Source organism: Rattus norvegicus, chromosome 11 (genome assembly GCF_021556685.1).
Source record: "Rattus norvegicus strain SHRSP/BbbUtx chromosome 11, alternate assembly SHRSP_T2T, whole genome shotgun sequence".
In the NCBI taxonomy this organism is placed as follows: domain Eukaryota; kingdom Metazoa; phylum Chordata; class Mammalia; order Rodentia; family Muridae; genus Rattus; species Rattus norvegicus.
The window spans coordinates 29,341,403-29,365,909 of record NC_141544.1 but is presented as its reverse complement, the minus strand read 5'-3'; the positions used below and the strand labels follow the sequence as shown (position 1 = coordinate 29,365,909).

Below are 24,507 nucleotides of genomic sequence, written 5' to 3'. Positions count from 1 at the left end.
GTCATCTTTATCCACCTTCTATTTTTAATTTAGTTTAACCATCTGTGAGTGCCTTCTTGTAATTTGGCTTTGACTTGGATTTTGGAACATTTAATACATGAAACCATACTGGGTACAAAACTGTCTGGCATCATTCATTCATGATTTATTCCCATTGATATAAGTGGCTTCAGTTGGCATGCTTTTAGCTCTGGGTAAGAATCCACTGCATGCATATGGTGTAATTTGTCAGTTTACTGCTGACAGATGTAGGTTGTGTCCAGATTTGAAAACTCCCACCCGGAAGTCCCGACGACTCACCCAGTGATTGGCTCCTTGAAATCTTTATTCATCAGGGGAAAGTTCTGCCACAGTTGCTAGTACATCATTCAGGAGTTCCTATGTATTCTTCTATAGTCCATATAGTCAATATAATTGACACACATATATGACTCAGTTTATATGTACAAAAAAATCTTAGAAATAATATTCTCTGCTATCTAAGTCACAACCTGAGAACATCTCAAGGAACACAGCCTAAGGATCTTACCCAACTGTACCTTTCACAGTTTTGTTAGCTGGACCCAGTCCTCCTGTATCTTGCAGATGTCTTCACTGAGCACATACTCCTCTAAGTTCCTGATGTGCAGCAGCTCTTTCTGTTGCTGCTCTGCCATGCTGCGGACTGTGCTCAGTGCTTTGTTCACAGAAGCACACATTTCTACTGAGTCACAGCCCCAGCTCTAGGGACTTTTTGTCTTACCTGCTGCTGCATAGATGCCTCAGCAGTTAACGCCTCATGGTGTTCTTGAAGAAGCAACACATTTGCCTCACAACTGCCTGCAACTTCAGCTCCAGGGGATCTGACACCCCCTTCTGGAATATGTGTGTGCATGCACACATACACAAATCAAAAACAGCATCTTTTGAAAATATCTTTCCGGATCGATTTTGCATGTGAAGAAATTAAATATGCTCTAAGGTCTTACTATTACACTACCGTCTAAAAGATGTCAGATGACATCTGACCGAGAAGAGTTCCTGTCACAGATATAAACTCAGAGCTGGATGCAAATACACAGACAGCTCTTTTCTCACCAACACGGAGGATGGTTCAAAGTTGCAATACTTGAGAGTAGAGAGGACCAGGATATAAGAAAAATTACCTAAAATTTCAGGTCAGAGAATTATATGACTACCATGAAAAATAATTTCCATCAATTTTTTTAAATAAATAACCTGTTAGTCCTTGCTTGTCTAATGTTTCAGTTAATTTTATGTATTTTTCCAGCAAGGCAGGGACAGAATAATTTTCAAGACTTACTATAAGGACGGGGGACAATTGTCATTACCGTGTTTTCACGGTGTCTCAGGCTTTGATTTAACTACACGAGCCTCTCCAAGATTAGTCAGGCAAAGAGCTACAGCTCACTTAAAATAGGTTATCTGTGCTAGCATAAATGCTGGCACGTTTTAAATTAATATAATAATTAGTTAACTAAAGATAACTAATATAATAATAAATATTTTCATTTTATTTCTAAGATGATGAATATCAACAAAACTAAAGGTGATGACTTTTGAGTATGAAAAAAAATGTGAGGCCACAAAGGTAAATACTTATCTACGCCAGAACACTTGGAAATTTACAGTTAGGCATCTGTTCTTTTTCTTCCTTTCCTCTCCCTCCCTCCTTTTCTGCCTCACTCCCTTTCTACTTCCCTTTCTCCATTCTCCTCTGGAAAAGTCAGAAAAGCATTCCAACACAAGACTTACCTAAAGGATGGTAAAAGAGCCTTGAGAACTCTGCCAGGAAACACAGGACACAAAGAGAAAACAAAGTGAAATTTTTGACTAGGATCTGGAGGTAGAGAAGCACCCATTACTTCTGTGTGTCTCAAGTCCTGATGCCACAGACCATGACTTCCATCACAGGGCTAGCATGGCCTTTATTTGAAGGAAGATTAAATCATGTTCATGTTCTCTGCTACCTAAAAAGTATCCCAGAAAATCCCAGTGGAAGATGGGTATCAAAGGAGAGTATACTGGGAGCGAAGTCTAAACTATTAGACATGAAAATGTGTAATCACAATATTTTAAATCAATGCTAAAACATTAAATAATAGTAATACGATTAGCTATGGTAGTTGTTCAGGCAAGAAGACAAATGGAGCTGGTGCGCTTATAAATATGAAATTTACTTTAGAAATTGTACTATGAAATTTAACATAGAAATGCTTAAAGACATTGAATTGCCAAATGCATTAAAGATAGACACAAAATGAAATTACAAAATATTAGGAGACATACTGATACTTTTTATAGTTCTGTCCAGGGAAAATTCATTCTCAACAATTGTCCCCCATCTTTATAGTAAGTCCTGAAAATTATTCTGTCCCTGCCTTTCCAGAAAAATACATAAAATTAACAGAAGCATTAGTCATTTCCAAAGGCTGGAAGTGTAAAAGAGATCAACAGATTTAATTACACAGAAAGGGAGGCAGATAGAAAGAGGCAATGAGGAAGCTTACAGTGACTGTTGTAACGACTGCTTGCAGTGTAAAATAAATAATTAATGATTCCTAAAATGTTCCTCTGCAAATAAACATGAACAACTGAGAGAAGAAAACAGTGAGCAGTGAGGTACTAATGTATTCGAGTACTGTCACGAGACATCAGAACTTTTGTGCATTATTGGAAAATATTGAATACCAATAGAATTGTGTGTTATTCTAACTTGTGAAAGAAATTGTCCCCATGATGCTGTGGGTAACTGTGAAAAATAGAACAGAAGCACTCGTGTAGTCTATACGTTGTGATTTATACACAGGTCACACATTTAGAAACGAACAAGACAAATAGACCAGAAGCAGACACACACACATCAACTTTCATCACGTCATATATATATATATATATATATATATATATATATATATATATGTGTGTGTGTGTGTGTGTGTGTGTATACATATCAGCATATTCTGCATATTAGATGCAGTACATCAGTAAGAGGCAGATTCATTCCCTGGAAATGTACATACATCTATTATTACATTTCCATGGTGTCCTGCTGGAGTAGGCAAGCCGTTTGGAAATTAATGGAGACACAACATGCTCAGACGGAGCTTGGTCTTTTTGAGCACCGCCTTTCAGTTTCCTTGAAGTGTTTGGTACTGCTCTCATTCAATAAAAAAATCAAAGAACAAAGCAGATTTGGGCTTTGGGCTATTGTTTGGTTTTGTTTGTTTTTTAAATTCTGCTCAAGCTGCTCAATCCATCCAGATTATAGTTGACCCAAAGCTCACCAGTAAAATGGCAATGACAAATGCATTCTCTTCCTGTGTAAAGCAACCTCCCGGAGTTCGAAACTGCAGAGCAGCCTCAAGGATGACGACGTTAAAGCCAACAATAATAAAACGCGGTTAAGTCTTCCTCCGGTTGGTCTTAGAGACGGAGTCAGTCATCTTTGTTGCCCAAGGCATACATCATTCTGGGCAGAAAGCAGTTCTCAGGCAAAAGTCTCTCAGAGGCACAACCAGCCTAACACAGCGGCTGGCTCCACGCGCCGTCAGGCTCCAGTCTGTTCTTGCACGATCTATTTTATTTTCTTTCTTTTAGTGATAGCGTATTTACTAACCTCTACTCTGGTTTCTGCTTCATTCTTAGCCTGGCAAAGTGCTGTAGACATCGCTAATCTTAAGTGAGGAGTTTGTTGGCTCGATGTGTGTATGTATGTAATGTATGTATGTATGTATGTATGTATGTATGTAGTATGCATGGGCTTATTCCTGAGCATGCATATAATGTTCCACTGTGGATCCAGACAAAAACTATATACATACTAGTGCAGTAGAACACACACAAACACACACACACACACACACACACACACACACACAGAACCACATAGACTTATACAGCAAAAGGTTTCAATCACAAGTACACGTTTTTCAAATTTTGTCTTTTTTTATTAATCATTCCATATGTTTACATCTTAGATGATATCCCACTTCCCAGTTACCCCTCCGCAAGTACCCTATCTCACATCTGCCCTCTCCCTGTCCCCTTTGTATCTGTGAGGGTGTTACACTACCCACCCACCCTCTCCAGCCACAGCACTTCAGCATCCCCCTATGCTGAAGCATTAAACCTCCACAGAACCAAGGCCCTCCCTTCCAGTTGATGTGAGACAAGGCCATCCTCTGCTACATAAGCGGCTGGAGTCATGGATTTCTCCCTGTACACTGCTGGGTTGGTGGTTTAGTCCCTGGGATCACCGGGTAATCCGGCCAACTGATGTCCTTCCTATGGGGTGGCGATCCCCCTCTGCTCTTCTGGGCCTTCTTCCAGCTTCCCCACTGGGGTCCCTGAACTCAACAGCAGATGCTAGCAAGGATGGGGAGAAAGAGGAATATTCTTCAATTGTTGGTGGGACTGCAAGCTGGTAAAACCACTTTGGAAATCAGTCTGGCAGTTCCTCAGAAAACTGGAAATAGTCCTACCTGAAGACTCAGCTGACCACTACTGGGCATGTACCCAAAAGATGCCCCAACATATAACAAGGACACATGCTCCACTATGTTCATAGCAGCCTTATTTATAATAGTCAGAAGCTGGAAAGAACCCAGGTGTCCCTCAAAAGAGGAATGGATACAGAAAATGTGGTTCTTTTATTACAAGGAAATACTACTCAGCTATTAAGAGGATATAATGAATTTTTCAGGCAAATAAGTGGGATTAGAAAATATCATCCTGAGTGAGGTAACCCAGACACAAAAGAACACACATGGTATGTACTCACTAATAAGTGGACATTAGCCCAAAAGCTCACAATGCCCATGATACAATCCACAGACCACATGAACTTAGGAGGAAGGAAGACCAGGGTGTGGATGCTTCAGTTCTGCATCGAGGGGGGAAGAGTGTGATTGAGGGGTGTGGAGGGAGGGGGGACCTGGGAGGAAGAGAGTAGGGGAAAGAAATAAGGGGGCAGTATCAGGATGTTCAGGGGACAGGATAAAGGAATAGAGGGTCAGGAAATAAAAGTATTTAGCAGGAGGAATGAGCAGGTAGTGATAGGCACTAGAGGGCCCCAGATACCAGGAAAGTGATAGGCTCCCAGGACCCAGTGGGGATACCTTTAAGCCCAGTAGAGAAGCAGGCCCTCAGTCGAGGGATGGGGCCACGCACCCATCTCAAAGTTTGTAATCCTGGAAATGTTCCTGTCCAAAGGAAAGAAAGGGACAAAAAATAGAGCAGAGGCTGAAGGAAGGGCCAGGGACTGCCTCAACCTGGGGAATCCATCTTGTCTGCAGACACCAAACCTGGACACTGTTCCTGTTGCCAAGAGGCGCTTGCTGACAGGAACCTAGTATGGCTCTTCCTCATGATGTTCTGCCAGCGCCTGACCAATGCAGATGTGGATGCTTGGAGCCAACCACAAGTACACTTTAAGACCCAGATATAATACACGCATCCCTGAATTCTCACTTTTGGAGTCAGCATCTGTATAAAAAGGATCTTTAGAGGGGACTAGTGTCTAGCTGTTTACCTATTTCACCTGAGCTGAAGCCGTGCCCTTCCACTCTCAGCTCTGGATGCTGAGGCTGGACCTCTAGGCTTCTGTCCTCAACTTATTTCATTGTTGCTTTCATTCCATGTCGGCTTTTGCTAATTAGTACTAGAGGAAGTTGGAAGGCAGGAAATCAAGGCCATTTCCTTCTCTCGGTTGCTGATTCTCTCCGTGCTAAACTAAGGTTCATTGTGGTTTTGAACAACTTTCAGGACTTCCAGAACTATCCAAATGATATATGAGCCAAACAGTTCAGTTTCTAGCAGAACTGAACATCAGTGTCAAGCGGCCTTGTTGAAGCGCCATGGTTCTGACAACATTTGTGCTTCTTAGGACTATGAGATTCATCCTGCATTTATATTTCTTATTATCTTCTTAAGTCACTGTACTTACAGCTGCGTCACAGCTAGTCTGATATTCCTTCATCACACATGTGGCGAGAGGTGCCACCTGGAGAACAGATAGTGGGGCTGGAGAGATGGCTCAGTGGTTAGAGCACTGACTGCTCTTCCAGAGGTCCTGAGTTCAAATCCCAGCAACCACATGGTGGCTCACAACCATCTGTAATGGGATCCAGTGCCCTCTTCTGGTGTGTCTGAAGATAGCTAGAGTGTACTCACATATATGAAATAAATAAATCTTTAAAAAAAAAACCCACAACAGACAGTAAACTGGTTTATGGCAGAACCAAGATAGAAAGCAATACTAAAACCTAATGTGTTCTGATTGGGATTTCTAAATATGCTTGACAAATGGATATTATTCCAAAAGTGAAATGTCCACATGAATGAGGGGCTGGGATAATCTTTTTGTGCACCTTGTGAAGGTTTTCTTCATTTATTCAGATGTTGATTTTCTATGCAGGCAGAGGGCTGAATGCTGACTGGACTTTGGTGCTGTTATTTTTATGGATATTTTTATCGATACTGCCTGAGTATTTTGTAAGCATACACCTGCATCAACATCTGATTGGCTCCCTAGTGATCTGATGGACAATAGCTGGGCAAGAGAGGCAAAGCAAGATTTCTGAGCTGAGACAGGGACTCTGGGGCAGAATTTGGCACAGAGGGGTTTGCCCTAGTGACATGGAGATACAAAGAATAGATACTGAACTGAGTGAGAGGCAACAAGGCCATGTGGCAGACAAGGACTTGAATTAGTCAGGTTAGAGCTAGCTAGGGGTCAGCCAGCAAAGGGCTAAGCTATAGCAAATAGTAAGTCTTCTGGGTTATTATTGAGACAGGTATGTCAGAGACAGTCAGTCCACTGATTATTGAAAGACTGAGCATCATTCCAATGAGAACAAGGTAAAAACTCATAGTAAACAATGAGTTATGTGGAACCACTGAGTGGATGAAATATGGCCAGAGTGACTAAGTGATATTCTTTTAAAGTAGCTAAAGGAAAACATATAGATTCAATAACTTGAGGGGTAGAAAAGATGCAAAAAGTGAATAAGAAAAGTTGCTAGATATTTTGGCAGGTATTCAAGCTATAAAAAAGCATCATTCCCCTCTAGAGGAGTCCAGTCCTGCCATAGAAAACAAACATATGAAGCCAGCTCTATATGGAGGTCACTGAGTCAGCAGTGTGAAAGGTGTGTGCAGGAGCAAGAGCCAAGACAGGCTATTCTTCAATAAAACCAATAGTCCAAAGGCAGCTCTGGGAGGTCCAATGAGCTATAGTCATGAGATTCAAAAGCTCCCTAGAGAACACTTGGCATAAGTGAGGATTGATAAAAAAAATTTTAATTCTGGATTTCTAGATTTATGTTTTTCACTGAGGCGTATAAGAGAATCAGATCCATGGAACGATGAGGAGTTTAATTTGGATATGTATGGTTCAAGTACCTTTGAAATATCCAGAAATATCTACAGTTTTACCACCATGAACATGCCTATCTTGTCTGAAATATCCACATCTCATAAGACAGACAATAGAAATACACCAGTCTAACACCAAGAGGAGTTTTCAGTCAGAAATTACTGACTTATGAATTAGAAACACTACAGGTGGGGAAAAATTGAATGGAAGAAATGTTTTAGGAAGTTACAGACCATGAGGAGCAGGACAAAAGTAACACCAAAAACTGAAAAAGAATTGTGGGGGACAATAAATTAAGTGCTGGGAACCCTCTACGTGCAGTGTCAGATTCAAGGGGAGCACATGACAAAACAGGCGTGCTTTCCGTCTAGGGAAAAGAAACTTTTAGGCCCTGCTGTCCCACTGAAAGACAGTCCATACAAAACCTAACTCATCCACGCTCCTAAATTACCAAGTATGTCAAGGTAGGACTAAGTCAATCAATCACTAAAAAATTTGTCCAACAACTCTAATTTTGTGTGTTGAGTTGGTTCTCACCTAAGAAGCATTTTAATAATAAAATACAGGGCTGATGGAAGAGGGTTCATAAATACAAAGACATCCTGGTCTGTATACAGTGCTAGAGCTCGTTAAATAGGAGAGAGCCTGTCTCAAAAAAAAAATGCCAGCAGAACTTAATTAAAAAACAATGCCTTCTACATTCTTAGTAGTACACAAATTAATACTACTGGAGAAGCAGTAGATAATTAGAGAAAAACGATTGTTTTAAAGACAACCCGAAAGATCTGAGATGACTATGGGTTGAAAGAAAGTAGGGCTCTTAAATTGTTTCTGCCAAAGAGCAAACATCTTTGACGCCTTCATGGAGGTGAATGAAATAGGATGTGATGAAGATAGGGTCTGGAAGAGTAGATGAAAGTAGTGATGAGTCCTTGGCATAGAGAAAAGGTCACAGTGGGACAGAGTGTGGGCATTGGCATAGAGGGGACAGTATCCCACAAAATCAACTTGCTAATTCCTTAATCTTCAACGACCAGCTTCCAGGACTATGAGTAAACCGGATGAATATCTTAAAATGTGTAAGTTCAACGAAGTATTTTTTTTTCTGATTTGATTTATATCATTTTTTTTAGAATAGTGTGTTACCCAAAATGTCCTCCAACGTCTTGTTAAACTACACTTACAGATCCACATGAGTTGATGGGCAGCCAAAATCCCTTCATTTTTGTTGGCAAGGGTAAGGAAAAGTTTTAGTCTGTTATGACAGCTGGCAGAATGAGACATCTAACATGGTAATGGAGGTCTGCAGTGTTCATTATTAAGAGCCTAACTAGGATATTTAAAATATTGGCACCAGCAAATTTGTGTGTTCTACTTCATGTAGACCCTTAATCATGACTCATTATTTCATTTTTGAAACCCTTTGTTATTATATAGCACAAGGCAACATCAAACTTCAGACCATCGTGCCTCTGCCTCTCAAGTTGGGGAGAGGGTAATATTTTCCCAGATATTTCTTCCTATTACATCATTATCAGTGTTTTAATTTTCTATTTATTACCTATCATTTGAGAGCTAACAGGAGAAGGAAACCAACTGGCTTCTGGAAAGTAGGAGGACTGTGTAAAATGGTTGGCTACTACAATTTTAAAACAAATGACTCCCTCCTTATCAATGCTCAAAAACAAAAGTCACCACATCTGAGTTGATATTAGGCAAACAGAAAAATATACCATCCGGGGGTAGATTAGGGAATTGGGAAGAGATGTGAAAAAGATAACAAAAATATCAAAAGTACAATGTGAAATGCAACTAATGCACTCCCACCCATCAACAGTGCTGGTTCCATTCATTTAACAAAAGTGTCTCCGAGAGACACTTAGCTGAGTGTCAGACGAGCTCTTTCTGGATTAGGTTGCTACAATGGTTCCTAAGAAAAATAAAAGTGGCGTGGCAAGAAAATAAGACATCTGCTAAAGGGAAATGCTAACACCTTATCCTTACATCAAGAAAGGAAGAGAACCAGCCACTTCATACTATCTGAATGGAAATGTGGCCTGCGAACTCCATATGAAAGCCCCAGCCTTTGGTGTGTACTTAGAAATGAGGCCCTGATGCAGCTGAATAAAATATTGTGAGGTCATGAAGATGGGGTCTGCACCCAGCACGACTGTAGCCCTCAATTTAGGGAAAGCTGAGATGTGTGTAGAAAGAAAAGGCCATACCGGGGCAGAGAACAGAGACAGTATCCCACAAAAACCAGTAGGCCAATCCTTAATCTGAACATGTAGCTTCTAGACCTGAGAGTAAATAGTTTTGCACTGCTTTGTTTCATGGCCCCAGAAAGCTGTTATACATGTGCTGAAGAAAGTTGGATCATGGCCATATCAAAGAACATTTAATTTACCTAACAATATGAAGAAAATGGAAAATAAAATACAATAATAATAAATCACCCTAGAGCATTTTTTTGTTAATTTTGGGGATAAGTTTCGAACTTAGGGGTAAGTCAATAAATTTGAATAAAAGCAAAGATACCAAACTCCTGCAGAAGCAAACATAGGGAAAATCCTTATTATTTTCAGTGATCTCAGAAATGAAACACAAAAAGTATCACTTCTTTGAAACTACTGGTGAAGAAGAGAGGAAAATGTCAATACAGAATAAGAAGAGAGTGGCATCAACAGAATATTAAGACACACAAAATGCTGCTAAGTGTTTTACAATGTCAGATGGTTCACCAGCTTCGGCACATGGGAGAACAAAATACTCATGGGAGGAAATACAGGGACAAAGAGTAGATGAAGCAGGGACTGAAGGGAAGGTCATCCAGAGACTGCCCCACCTGGGGATCCATCCCATGTGCAGTCAACAAACCCAATCACTATTGCTGATGCCAAGAAGTGCTTGCTGACAGGAGCCTGATATGGGTGTCTCCAGAGAGGCTCTGCCAGAGCCCTACTGATACAGATGAGGATGCTTGCAGCTGACCATTGGAATGAACAAGGGGACCCCAATGGAGGAGTTAGAGAAAAGACTGAGGAACTGAAGGGGTTTGCAATCCCATAGGAATAACAATATCAACCAACCAGACCCCTCCAGAGCTCCCAGGGACTAAACTACCAACCAAAGAGTACACATGGAGGGACCTATGACTCCAGCCACATATGTAGGAGAGGATGGCATTGTCTGGCATCAAAGGGAGGGGAAGACTTGTTCTTAGTCCTGTGAACTTTTCCCAATGTAGGGTAATGCTAGGGTGTTCAAGTTGGAGTGGTGGGTGAGAGTGGGAGCATCCTCATAGAAGCTGGGGGAGGGGTATGGGAGAGAGGGGAAAGGGGATAACATTTGAAATGTAAATACATGAAGTATCCAAGAAAAATAATTAAAGAAAAAACAAAAACAAAAACCTCTAACACAGCATCGGATGGTTTTGAATCCTAGTTATGAGATGGGGCTCAAGAATTTTCAGACAGGTTAAACAGAGCCAACCTCTTGAGAACTAGTACCCTTAAATACAGCATATGCTAACTTTGAATTTAAAGAATAAGATGCTGCCAGAATACCTTAGGTTGAGTCATGGTTTCTGGTCCCCTAAAGCCACATATATTTAAGTCATAGGTTCTTTCTTAACCTATTTCTACCCTAAATATTTCAAAATAATAATAATTGAATATTGACCCTACCATGAACAAACAGTTCTATGAGGCTCTGACTCTTAAATCACAAGCTACAAGTTATACTTAGAACTCAACAAGTAAGAAAATTTCAGTGACCTAAATTGACAGAGTAAATGGCCCTAAGAAAGCACGTTGGTTGTCCAGGTATGGGTAAAGTTCATTTATATCACTAAGTTATTTCAAATTCAATCCTAGACATGAATAAATTTGCTTGTGAAATTGTTTCACTACTGTTTAGTGCAAGCATGTCTGTGCGCGTTCAGAGCATGACCTGGGGAAGGCAGTGCTCTCTGGCCACCCTGTGGGGTCCCTCACTGCTCGTCGAGCTTGGCAGCAAATTCCTTTACCCACTGAGCTGTGTCACAGGCTCATGAGCTAGTTTCTTATGAACTGAATATAATACTACTGTCTTAGTCATAAGAACCACATAATACACTGGACACACTTTTTGACACAACAGTCTCAACCTGGCATTTGACTCCTTTGTGCCATGGCAGGCAATTGCAAACATATATAAAGCAGTTTGCCACTTTGATAGCGTGACATGTGTGATAGCTAGCAAAGTGGCAACAACAATGTAAAGTTTCTAGACTTGTAAAAGAACAAGGACTGTAAACCCAAACACTTTAATGCCCATAATATGCCACGCCTCATTTACACAGGTTGGGTCCCAATGATTCCTCCTGGCTGCCTCACCACACAAAATTCCCTTTGCAAAATTATATTGCAGAAGTCATTGTGTCAGCTTCCTCTAGTACAGAGGTTATCAACCCCCTTGGAGTCATACATCAGGTAGCCTTCCTATCAGATATTGTAATCCGTAGCAGTAGCAAAAGTCTAGTTATGAAGTAGGAACAAAAGAAGTTTGTGACCGAGGGTCACCACAACGTGAGGGACTGTGCTAAATAAAGGGTCAGAGCACTCGGAAGGGTGAGGAGCCCTGGCCGTGCTGTTGGATCTTTGGTGACAGGCGCTTGTAGAGCATATGCTTGGTGACGCGATAACAGACAATAGACACACAGGGTAATGATATAGTTTACTATGCTAACAAAGTATCAGTTATAAAGAATTTTTATAAATTCAAAAATAGATCGGTGGTAACATGATTACCTTTAAAGCATTAATCTAGATTTTCATTCACAACATCACTTCATTGATCTTAAAACAGTAGCTCCGTCCATAAAATAGTCTACGTCTTTTACCTTTTTTGAAAAAAAAAAAAGGAGGCGAATAAAAAGTTAAGATTCTTATAATTACTAGTCGAACTATCAATTTCATTTCACAGCATTGATTAGTAGAGGACATTTCTCAATTAAAGTAGTATATAATTTACAAAAATAGAATAATTATATAATGAAAAACATTGCCCTCCATTATGAAGAATACATGTATGTGCATGTATGTGTGTATATGTGCACATTTTTTTCTTTTTAAATTTCTCAATAGCCCTTATTCAAGTACTTTTTCAGTTTTCTCTTGAAATAATCACCTTGTATTATTTACACATACATAAAAGAACAAACGTTTAATCTAAGGAAAGGTTAAAAGCTTCAGTGCAGCTTGACTTAAAATCCAGTCATTCACTTCAATGAAATCTGACTGGACATAACATGTTTAGGTCCAAGAACTCAATTGATATGGACACATCGAAGTGCTAAATACTTAGTACATTTCCAACATGGTTCCATTACACTAACACAAAAGGGCTATTGTGTGCACCACCCAATGTCAACCCCACAACTACAGTCCTTTATAGAACTAAAATACACACCATTATACAATATGCCTGCTTACAAACACATAGGTAGCCATAAATAAAACTTTATTCTTTGACTTCATTTACAAGCTACCAAATAGTATGTATCATACACAGTGCTGAACACTTAATGGCTTAGTCTTAAAAGTTCCAGACTAAACGGAAAGCTGTTTGTAAAGAAAACTGAGAGGCAATACTGCAATGGAAGGCAGCAAAAGCATAGCCTTGCCACAAGAAATCAATTCATTTGTAATTATACATCGGTTTCGATAAAACAAGGGGAGTGCCATGCGATTCTCAGGTTTATTGTTTGTAGTCTTGGCTAAGGTCGGCATAGTCGTTTTGTCTTTTGCAGTTATTAAAATAAAAAGTTAAAAACTCTAGCAGCAGCAAGCAACCCCCCTGGCAGGAAGCTGGGGTGAGAACAGAGTTTCTATGGTGACCATGAGAAGTCCGGGCAGTTTATCTTCCATCAGCAGGAGTGCGACTGAGGGACAACATGATTCGGGCGAATCGCTCGCAGAGTTCATGCGCAGAATAGGAAGGTAACTTTGGCGGCTCGTGGAAACCTTTAATCTCTGTAGAACAATCAAGCAGTTTTGGCAGAAAATCCGTCAGCTTTTCTTGGAGGTTGGCTGCAAATACAAATAGATTTATCTAAACACAAAGAGAAGTGAAAGGAACACCTCTTGCAGGCTTCTCATAGAAGATGAAATTGCTTCCATTCTAGGGATCTGAGCTTTGCTTTTGTAGTTTGATTTGTAAGGCACATGGCAGCAGAAATGTGCACACCTCAGCTCTGAAGGAGGGAAGTGGATATAGTGTGGAGGCGGAAGAACTCCAGGATGTCAAAGGAGGCCAGAGATGACAGCGGCCTCCTCCGCTCCTGAGCCATCCCGGGGCCAAGCAGCACTGCTCACTTACGTTCCATGTCTTGCCCCAGGTATGAACACCATCGGTTCCTCATGTCCTCCACAGCAAGGATATCTCTCTCTTCCGTTTCATCCACCAGCAACAAGGGCAAAAAGGGAACGATAAACTCATTCATAATAATTAAGCCATTGCTCACTTCTCGGTCCTCTCCAGACTCGAACAGCTCTGCCGCTTGCTCATTTAATTTCTTGATGGAATGAGAAAAAAAGGGACACATTTTGCTTCCTCTTACAGTTAAGAAAGGAGGACCTGAACATGGTAATACTGAAGACAACATGAACAAAATGTTCAAACAGTATCAGAACAAATAACAATCAGGTATAATGCCACCAATTATATACACCAAACACACACACTCTCTCAGAAAAAGCTACATAGATAACAAAGACAATAGAAAAAGAAAAGAATTACTTTCAAATGACTCAATGAAACCTGAAAAAACAACACTTCACACTAAAATTAACATAAAGGAGTAGTTCTAATTTCTAAGAGAAAGTATTTCATCAAAAGATCCATTTAAACATTCTTTTCTTACATTTAATGCATATAACAAAACTAGAGAGGTTTATTCTCATCTTTCTTAAACGGAAAAACAATTATTACTTAGTGGTTTGCATTATGGATGAGAGTAATGCTAGCAGGAGACAGTGGGTCCAATGTAATCACATTTTAGGGGAATTTCATGTGGGGGAGCTAGGTGATTTAGTGTGCATTAATTAAACTCTCTACATATGTAAAGTTACGTAACATAGAGGAAAATTTTTTGAAGGTAACTTTAAAAATCTTCAATAATAATAATAATGATAATAATAATAATTTAGAGAGACTAAAATATTTGAAAAAAACTATCAGTCTCCCACTGTAAATGAAAGGAAATATGTTCAAGGAAATTTTCAAGCTAAGTCCAGAATGACTGACTGCTCTCAGGAACCTAATTGTTTGCTGTATAGAATGTCTTTCTTCATGATCTAGTCATCCTTTTATAGCAAACAGGGAATGGCAATAGAATGATAAAATCTGGAAATACAAGGAAAGCAGTAGTTTTTCATTAAAAACACTTTATGCAGAAATTATGATTTTTATCCAACAGTGTTTACAGTCGATTACCTATGTGCAAAACTGTAAAATGTGCCTAACGAGAAAAATGTGAACACCTGCAATTTCTACTCACCAGTAAACACTCTCTTCTGTAATGTGATATCAAGTCTCCATCATGCCCTCTGTATGGACCCTTGGACAAGAGCTCTTTGTTATTCTGATAAGCACAGATAAGGAACAGCAAGGAGTCTATATAACTTAAAATAAACATAATATTAGTATTTAATTACTATCAAGCAATCTATTAACTATAAAACAATGTTGTATATACCTAAGTGTCTATTTCCTATAATAGAATACGTTCAATACATCAAATGAGCAAACACACCTTTTTTAACAAGAGCTAAACCTGAAGGTGGGAAAGTAAAGCAAAGAACTAAAGACCATGGGAGAATGGCCTCGGCTGCAGGAGTCACTAGGCCTTCTGTTGTCTCTGTATACTGCGATTTGATGCTTTCCACATAGGACCAAAAGTCTGATGTGAGGCCAACAGTCAATGTTTTTAACACAATATTTTCCTACGAAAAGATTACTTTTGTTAACTTTATACTTACATGTATTATTTGTTCCATGCAATGACCATGTAAGTCAAGTTTTTGTATGTAGAGAAAAATTTTTGGCCACTGAGAAAACATAAAAGGAAAAATGCCCAGAGGAGATGACGGACAGAAAGCAGAAAACATACTTTCAATTTGGAAACTTACGGGACCAATTAAGAAGGGTTAAACTGGGAAGGGAGAGAGAGGTTAGGACAGAGGAGCTGGTATGGGAAGGGATAAACAACACCAAAGACCCCTTAAACAAGATAAACTGAGGCTTACTACACAAGCTGAATGCACACATGCATACATGTATACATATATAGATACATACATACACCTACACACACACACACACACACACACACACACACACACACACACATTAAACCAGAGTGACATTACGACAGGTCATCAATGCCTCTACTATTCTCTACTGAAGAGAATAAAGGAAAAAGCCAAGGGCCTTGACTGAGTGACTTCCTTTGGAACTGCTGGCCACTGAGGTTTCCACAGACCCCTAAACATTACAGGATGCCCTGCCTTTAGCAACACTCTCGACTTGATGGCAAGTCCCTGTCACTGAAAACAGCACAGCTACAACAAGGACTAGCCTGGCAAGACAGGCTACTGACACGACAGTGGCACAAACACTGCAGGAATGACTGACTGCTCTCTGATAGGATTTATGTGCCCTGAAACAGGATGAAAGTCATAAACAGCAGCACTTGTAGGCTAAGAAGCTGGGGCTAGGCAGGACGCAGGCCCTCAGCAAGAGCTCTGGTATGCAGAATGGACACTAAATGTTCAATGGATGTGCCTGTACTACTAAGAAACTGACGTCATTATAGAGACTTAAATGGTCATCCAAGGTGTACCTTGGACAGTTGGACAGTCATATCCTAGAAATAAGTGCCCACTTGTCATTAGAAACACGGCATCGCCTTAGTGGGAACCTCCTACAGTCTATTAACGCAAGTGAAGAAGTAGGTCAGTAGTTATTTTGCTTGGCTTCAGTAAGACACTGCATTGAAAATAAAGCAGTCTCTTAAAAAATCACTAGGTTAAGTATTTTGATACTAAGAAATTGAATAAAGTATGGAGAAATGAATATAAACTAGCAAATTATAGAAATGAAAAGTGCATAAAATGTTTTCATAATAAGAGTTATAATATTGATTATTTTATTATTTTTAGATGCCTATTTGTATTATATAAAAGAAAGAAAGGGTACAGATTTAGATGGGTAGCAGAGTGTGGATGGTATGGGGGAGGGGAAATGATAATTATACTATATTAAAAATCAATTTTTCAATTAAAAATAAAACAAAATAGCAATTTTACAGTTAAATACATTCAAATTTTAAAATTATCTTCAATTTAAAATGTATGTATCATTTATAAGTTTTTAAAGAAAAACTTTTTTTTGTGGGTGTGCAGTAGGATTAAACCTTAGGCCTTGTGCATACTAGGTGAAGAACACTGTAAGTGAATTTCCTATCACTAATACTCTCTTTATGGTACCTGCGGATTCAGATGAAGACAGAAGAATGGCTTCTGATGTGCGTCTAACTAAGCTGAAGAAGAAATATACTAACCACTGATGTCGCATATGCTCAGCCCTTCTGTTCTCCGCATTATAAGGAAGGGCTTTATACAGAACTTTCAATTAGAGTCCATTAGGCGCTAACAGGCATATCCAAACTCATGGTCACAATAAACAATGTTAAACTCAGTCCTGGTCAATTCAGTGGGCAAGGAAAAAAAACAGAAAAGAGTAGACATGAATGCTTGTGGGAAATTGGAAGTGGGGAGCAGTTGGAAAGGTCAGGGAGGAGGATGGCAGTGGGTGGGTGGGGTCAATGCGGTCGTGAATATGCAATGTATCCATGTGTGAAACTATTGAAGAACAAGAATAACAAAAACACAAATGCCAACTTTTTGGATTTAGAGTAAAAGCAAAATATATTTTATAGTGAGAGTATTTAATATTGTATTAAATTTGCAATATTCTATAATTTAAAATTGTTTTTAGCTAAAACTTTCATTAAAATATAATCTTCATATTCTGCATCAGGTAGCAATTACTGAATAGAATTAATGATCAGAACAAACATTTTTTCCACATTTTTTCACTGTCTTACCTTTCTCTCTGAAAGTTTTCTAGTCCAATTATGAGATACATAGTTGTTTCTCTGAATTTCTTATAATCTGCGTGCCACTCCTGTACATTAAAATATTAAAAAAGAAAAGAGTAAAACTATGGCAAGAGTATAAAACGATGCACTGTTCTGATAGTTATACAGAGAAATGAATTTAAAATTAAAATAATTTAGGTAGCACACTACTTTTTAGTATGATGATGACGATGATGATGATGATGATTATCATGTATTTAGTCACGGATAAGAAATTAAACAATATTACCAGAAGGCTAAGAATAGAAGATAAAACATAATGAAATGGCAGGATGACCAAATGGTTATTTTTCTCTTCCTATAAAACATTCTTCAGTATAAAATTTACTAATATTAGAATTGTACAGACAGGAATATTCTATTGATAGAGTTCTGTCCAGAGCTTGAACTTGTTGCTTGATACAGAATTTTAAGGAAATAAAAACTGTCATAGTTTACTTATTCATTATTATTAAATAGGAGGAATTTTAAATACTCTGCAGAGTACTCTTGACACATGGTGAAAAGCAAGCCCCCTTACCCCACAAACAACAGTAAACAGGGGTACTTAGGGCAAAGAAACAACAATAACAACCCCCCCCCATTTCTTAAAGAATGTTTCATTCTCTCTGCAGACTCCAAACTCCAACACTGTTGCTGTTGCCAAGAGGCGCTTGCTGACAGGAACCTGGTGTGGCTGTTCCCTGGGAGGTTTTGCCAGCACCTGACCAATAGAGATATGGATGCTCGGAAACAACCATCAGACTGAGCTCCAGAACCCTGGTCGGGGAGCTGGCTGAAGGACTGGAGGAGCTGAGGGGATTGCAACCCCAGAGGAAGAACAAAGTCAGCTGGCCGGATCACCCAGTGCTCCCAGGGACTAGACCACCAACCAAGGAGTATCCAGGGAGGGATCCATGGCTCCTGATACATATGTAGCAGAGGATGGCCTTGCCTGACAACAGTGGGAGGGGAGGCCCTTGGTCCTGTGGAAGTTGGATACATCTGCATAGGGAGATGCTGGAGGGTGGGGCAGAAGACAGTGGGTGGGGGAGCACCCTCATAGAGGCAAAGGGGACTGAGGAGAGGGAGGTTGGCAGATGGGTGGTTTGTAGAGGGGTGACCAGGAAGTGGGATATCATTTGAGATGTAAATGAATGGAATGATTAACAAAATGAAAAAGAGGAAGAAGAGGAGGAAGTGGAGGAGGAAAAAGAACCTCCTGCAAATAATAAAACATCACACATCAAAAAATAAAATAAAAATAACTAGTTCAACAATAATATATATATATATAGGGTTCATCTAAACAAAGTTTCACCAAAAGCTGTAAACCGGTTCTGGCTCCATTCCTATGAGCAAATGGAGAGGAGAAGGGTGTTCTTTACATGGCCCTTCACTCTGCACACAGTTTTAATTACTTCAAGTCATCATTTTGATACAATCAGTTCATCTTCACAAAAAGGTAAAATTATACAAGATCATGTTACCTATGCTATAGGTGCCTAGAACCTCTATGCAGCAAAATTAAAAGTTGGTAAATAAGACCAAAGATTAATGAAAGACATACATAAAAGTAAATTTTTCAAACTTAATTTTAAAAGCATAAATCTATACTACACTTTGAATCTGGTCAGTTAAAAACATGTATTCAAACCAATGTAATAAAGGTTTTGTGCACACACAAAGACAAATCCCATGAGCCATGATAAAAGTGTGCACTCATAGACACCACTGTCTGAGGATCATAACTTTAGATGGCACAGATACCTAAAATGATTGTCTAACATCTCTCTAAAATATATGAGGGAGCAACAGGAGGGCAGAAAACATAGCAAACAATCGCTGTAGATAGAATGGCAGTTTAGCCTGCAGCTTTGCTCTGCTGTCTGAGAGCTGTAAACTCCTGTGAAAACTTCAGTCAATTCATCCCCTCTCCCTGCGCCCCATGTGCTCCTGGACAAACCAGGAATAATAAAACAAGTAGCAAGGAAAAGCATGCACCACCACATTCTTTCAAAAATGTATTTGTGTGTGTGTGTGTGTGTGTGTGTGTGTGTGTGTGTTGGCTGAGAGGAAGAGAGAGACATGCTGCCAGGGTAATTGTGTGGAGGTCAGAGGGCCACTCGGTCATTGTCCCATGGAACTGGAGGCTAATATCTGGATGAAATCAGTCAATAAACCTGCAGTGCTCAGAAGATGCTCAGTAGTCCCATCGTAAACCTGCAATTCCACATTAACGCAATGAATTGCACTTATGAAGCTAGAGAAACTATAGAAGTGATCAAAAACTAGTTTATGAAATACAAGAGCACTTATAAACATAAAGACCAAGGGTTTTCTTTAAAGTGTTTTAGTCATTTAAAACATTTAGTTCTATTCTCCTTTCTGACATATGGAATGTGTCAACTAGAGGTCATACTACCAAAGCATACTACCTCATATTCCTCCAAGTTCACTTCTTCAGGTTTGATCATTTCCAGTTTGGCTTGGGCAACTTTCATTATGTTGTGACACCTTCAAACACAAGAAAAACATTTCTAAATCAAAAACAAAATCCATAAAAACTGTAAAAGCATGTTGCACAAAACTAAATTATGAGACACAGAAAAACAAAATCTCCACAAGTGCTGGGGGATGGAGCAAGGGTTTGACGTCCTGACCAAGTCAATCCGCACAGCCCACAGTGCCAGAGTGGGCCTCCGACCTTCACACGTACACCACGGCCCGCATGCTTCTTTCCCTTCACCACCCCAGCCGCACAGAGACAACCTCGCACATCTACCATGGCAAGCAAGTCTTACTCCCAACCCCCAACAATGCAAGCAAACCTGAATAATTTTTTTAAAGAATTAAAAAAGAGCTGGATACAATGGTGCACACATTTAAATCCAGCACGTAGAAATCAGATTTAAGATTTCTGTGAGTTTACGGCCAGCCTGGTCTATACAGTAAGTTCCAAAAGTCAATGAAGGTTATAAAGTGTCTCAGGAAAAAAAAAGTAACATTTAGTAACTTGAACCTCTATATCTAGAGTCTTTTAAATGAAATTCAGACTAATGAGAAAAAAATTAACATTACAAGTGTTATAGCACATTCTGAAAAAAATGGTTGCAGGTGAAAAAATTAAATATTTTTATGTCATTCTCCATATCAAACAATTATCAATGTCTATTTTCTGCATACATGGCTAGACTTTCTTCATGGATTGCCCAGAGAGGCAAGCTCACTTTCCAGCTTTAGTGGCTACTGGGAAAATATGGGAGATGCTTGAATCTTTGTAATCCAAGAACTGGTTTCTCACAGTACTGATTAGAGATGTTACTGTATCTGACAAATCACACGGAAACCTACAATAAAATTACCTGGCCTAAAATCCCCACAGTATAGACGCTGAAAAATCACATTTTCATCCATAGAAAAGTGATTTCTTTATTCATAATTTGAATTATCCAAATTACTTTTAGGTAAAACTTTAAAAAGGCATAGCTAGAAATTTTAGTGAAATGGAGACGCAAATACCAAATTAATGGGAGAAAGGTTTGTACTCTATTTTATTATAGTTTTTGCACACACAAAAGTCTTACACTTGTGATTTGCAAAACCAAAGTAACAAGAACAATAAGACAAGTATGAACACATCAAGTAGATACTTTGTGTTTTTACCTTTCATCAAAACTCAAATTTCTATCTCCAAATTGTTCGAGTAATGTTTTCTCAATGATTTTCTTTGGTGCCTGGTTCTGGATAAAGTAGACCAGGACATGATGTAAACGATAATCTGTTTCTGGTGGGGTATCTTCTTGGGCCAACTTGACCAGCCTTGAATACTCTAATTTTATTGCCTAGAAAATGAAACAAGGCAAAGATTTTAATTAATTATAAGTTGAAGTTCTTCACTATTCTCATGGTAATTAAATGTTCATTTTTACCTTTTAATGCATAAGCTGGCTCATTTACGTGTCTCCACACTCCAGACTATAAACGAATTCTCTGAATGACCAACTACATAGAACCTTCCTCATCCCATCATCTTTCAAATGTTCTTATGTTTCTATACACAGAAGTGATGACACAGTGTGTCTGCACATGGCGTGGACTGCTTTGTGAAATGTAGGCTTTTGTGCCAGAGCTCCATCAAAGTCTGTCTTGGGATATCACTAAAGGTGTTGTGTGCACTTGCAGCACTAGATTACATACCAGAGTTCCAGAGGAGTTGGACAATCCTCGAACACCCAGACCCATACATGAAAGTGAGGCTCTTGCGGGCAGTTACACTAAAACTATACCTATTTCACCAGCAGTCACAGTAAGGTACTTGGGTCCTAGTCACCTCAAGTGACTATGACTGCTACTAGAGTACTTGGATTTTATGACTATAGTAATAGCAATGATACATGCTATAATATCACTTGCTCTTTAGCCATAAAATACTTCAAAAGTAAGAACTCAACACAGAATATTAATATATCTTTCAACATATGAACACAATCTAGATTATATATAACTGATATTTGTAGACTTACATATCAAATACTGCTGAACTAATCAGATGAAGACCACATGATTAAAAATAACCATCAAAAATTTCCTTTATTTTTATATCTAAATTCTAGCTCTGCTAATCATAAAATACCTTAGGTTGCATACAACACACATTACAAAAATTTCATTCAATTTAAAAGTTTATTAGTTTCTTCCCTTCACTTTCTTTTTGTGTATAACTTCAAGTAATACTATAAGCTATATTGTTATATTATAGAGGAAAAATAATTAAAAGCATATATTAAAATATTTATGGCAAATAATACTTAAGGTTAGTCAGTCCATTCTAAACAACAAAGCCTTACAAATAGAAGATGATGTTCATTTGTTATAGTGATACAAATCTTCAAAAATACCTTTCTCAGGGAAGATGACTTTCCCCTCCAGATATACTGTCAGGCACATAGAAATTTTCACTATGATTGCTTTTAAAACATCTTACTTTTTAATTTTTGGTGAGGAGGCCACATGTACTTTTAAAAAACAATGTATTCTAAACATTAGAAAAAATCATATACCCCTATATTTTATGTGCTGATCTTCCAGATTTACTCAGTAAGTCTCTTAATTTTCCAAGGTGAATCTAGTCACAACACTTCCCATTATACTTTCTCAACTAGTAACAGCAATGGGCAGACAATCTGGGCCGTTTCTACTAGCAGTTGTATCCAGCTGCCTCTGGATTAAAGCTAACATGATGAACTGCTTCAAATGAGTTTCTATCATGTTTCTAATTATACTTTTTATTACTTTGGCTGTCTATATTGAGAAATATTTAAGGTAATTATTGTAGATATTACAATAATATAACATACTTAGAAATATTATAGTCAATAAACCTTGTTGACACTAAAAGGCTCAATGTCTATATTCCAGTAGACATTTATTTTATTATGAAATAAAATAAAGCCTTCGACAATTAACTTGATAAGGTGATACTAAACAAAGGAATTTCTTACCATTACTCTAACATTAAAAATATATACTAAAGTCTATAAAAGCAGCTTTTTTTAATCATATAAACAGCTATTATGAAAGTAATGAGATTTTTTGGAAGAACAGTTTAATAACATAATCAAGAGACTACATTAAAAATTTGTTTAAAAGCATAGAATTTTAGTAAGAGAAATGTTTAAAAATATATTTGTTCATCCTAACCTGCAAGTACCATTTTGTAATAAAACAATTATGCATCTAAGAACAATGTAAAATATAAGCTAATTATCTAGCAAGATGGAGAACCCTTATAGAAAAGACATAGCAAAGGACACCAGATTGAAAAGCCATATCTGGTACCTTTTTAAAAATAACCCAATTATTAAAACATAATTTCCAACTTAATCTTAAATTAACACTTGAACTCAAATTCTCTAAGGGTTCAGCAAAAAAGTAACAATTCTAAATAATCATAAAAACTAAAAAGTTTCACAAAGTATTTCTTTTATAAAATGAGTATGTGGTTTTTTTTGAATAAAATGTCAAATATACTAATGATGCCAGAGGCAATATGTTCATTGCTTAGAAAAATATACCAGTAAAATACAGAAACATAAACAATGCCAGTTACCTATGGAGAATTATTGTATGATAAAGGTGGCATTTCAAATCAGTAGAAAATAAAAGATAGATTATACAAAAATCTTTGGAAGTGTTAGATCTTTTTCTATTTGAAGAAATTTTAAATCCTATAATCTAAGTCAAGCATGAAATCATAGAATAAATGATTTCAGTAATTTTAGAAGCAGTCATAAAGGCTTTTTATGTTTATTTAAAATGTACTTACTAAAATTCATACTATAAAGAAGTATAAAATACAAACTATAAACCACAAAATACAACTGGAAAACTACTGAATTATCATATACTTAACATAGATAAATAAATCTTCCATAATATAAAACAGACAAAGACAGTTATGTTAAATACTAGCAGGCAAAATAGTTCTGCAAAGACACTGATGCTTACACAAATCTAACTGTCAATACACTGAAAACCAATGATACAGTGTAGGAGTATGACAGTCATTTAACAGCACTTAAAATTAGCAAGTAATTCGGCCTTGTAATTCTAGTCTCCTATATTTGTGCCAAGTATTCAGTGATAGAATGATGTTAATAAGTGGAAGTGACTCAAACATCCAGCAAAAAAACTGTCAATCGCATATCCCAACCAATAATTCAACTGAATTGTTTGTGACAGATACTATCTAATGTCGTCCTCCTAAATAGATTATGTATTTAATTTTATGATGTCTCAATGAAAGCACTGTGTCTGATAATTTAATATACTGTCCAGGTTGCAGAATTAAGCTAGAAAACTTGGATTTAAAAGTAGCCACATCACCACAGAGACCTTATACCCACTTCTTAACCTAGAGCAGTTATGAATTGTAGGAATGCTG

General features: G+C 38.1%; 1 protein-coding gene across 2 annotated transcripts in view; it reads right to left on the bottom strand.

Moving 5' to 3' along the window:
• Window positions 1-12,081: 12,081 nt before the first annotated feature.
• Usp25 (ubiquitin specific peptidase 25) overlaps window positions 12,082-24,507 on the bottom strand; it is a 109,260-nt gene continuing 96,834 nt past the window's right edge. Inside the window, exons 21-26 of one of the 2 annotated variants that reach the window (XM_087576469.1) lie at window positions 21,228-21,406; window positions 20,000-20,078; window positions 17,529-17,608; window positions 14,919-15,042; window positions 13,739-13,934; window positions 12,082-13,449 (exon numbers count right to left, since the gene is read on the bottom strand). In XM_087576469.1, coding sequence (XP_087432595.1) covers window positions 13,277-13,449; window positions 13,739-13,934; window positions 14,919-15,042; window positions 17,529-17,608; window positions 20,000-20,078; window positions 21,228-21,406 — 831 coding nt within the window. In that variant the 3' untranslated portion in view covers window positions 12,082-13,276. 2 annotated transcript variants of the gene reach the window in all.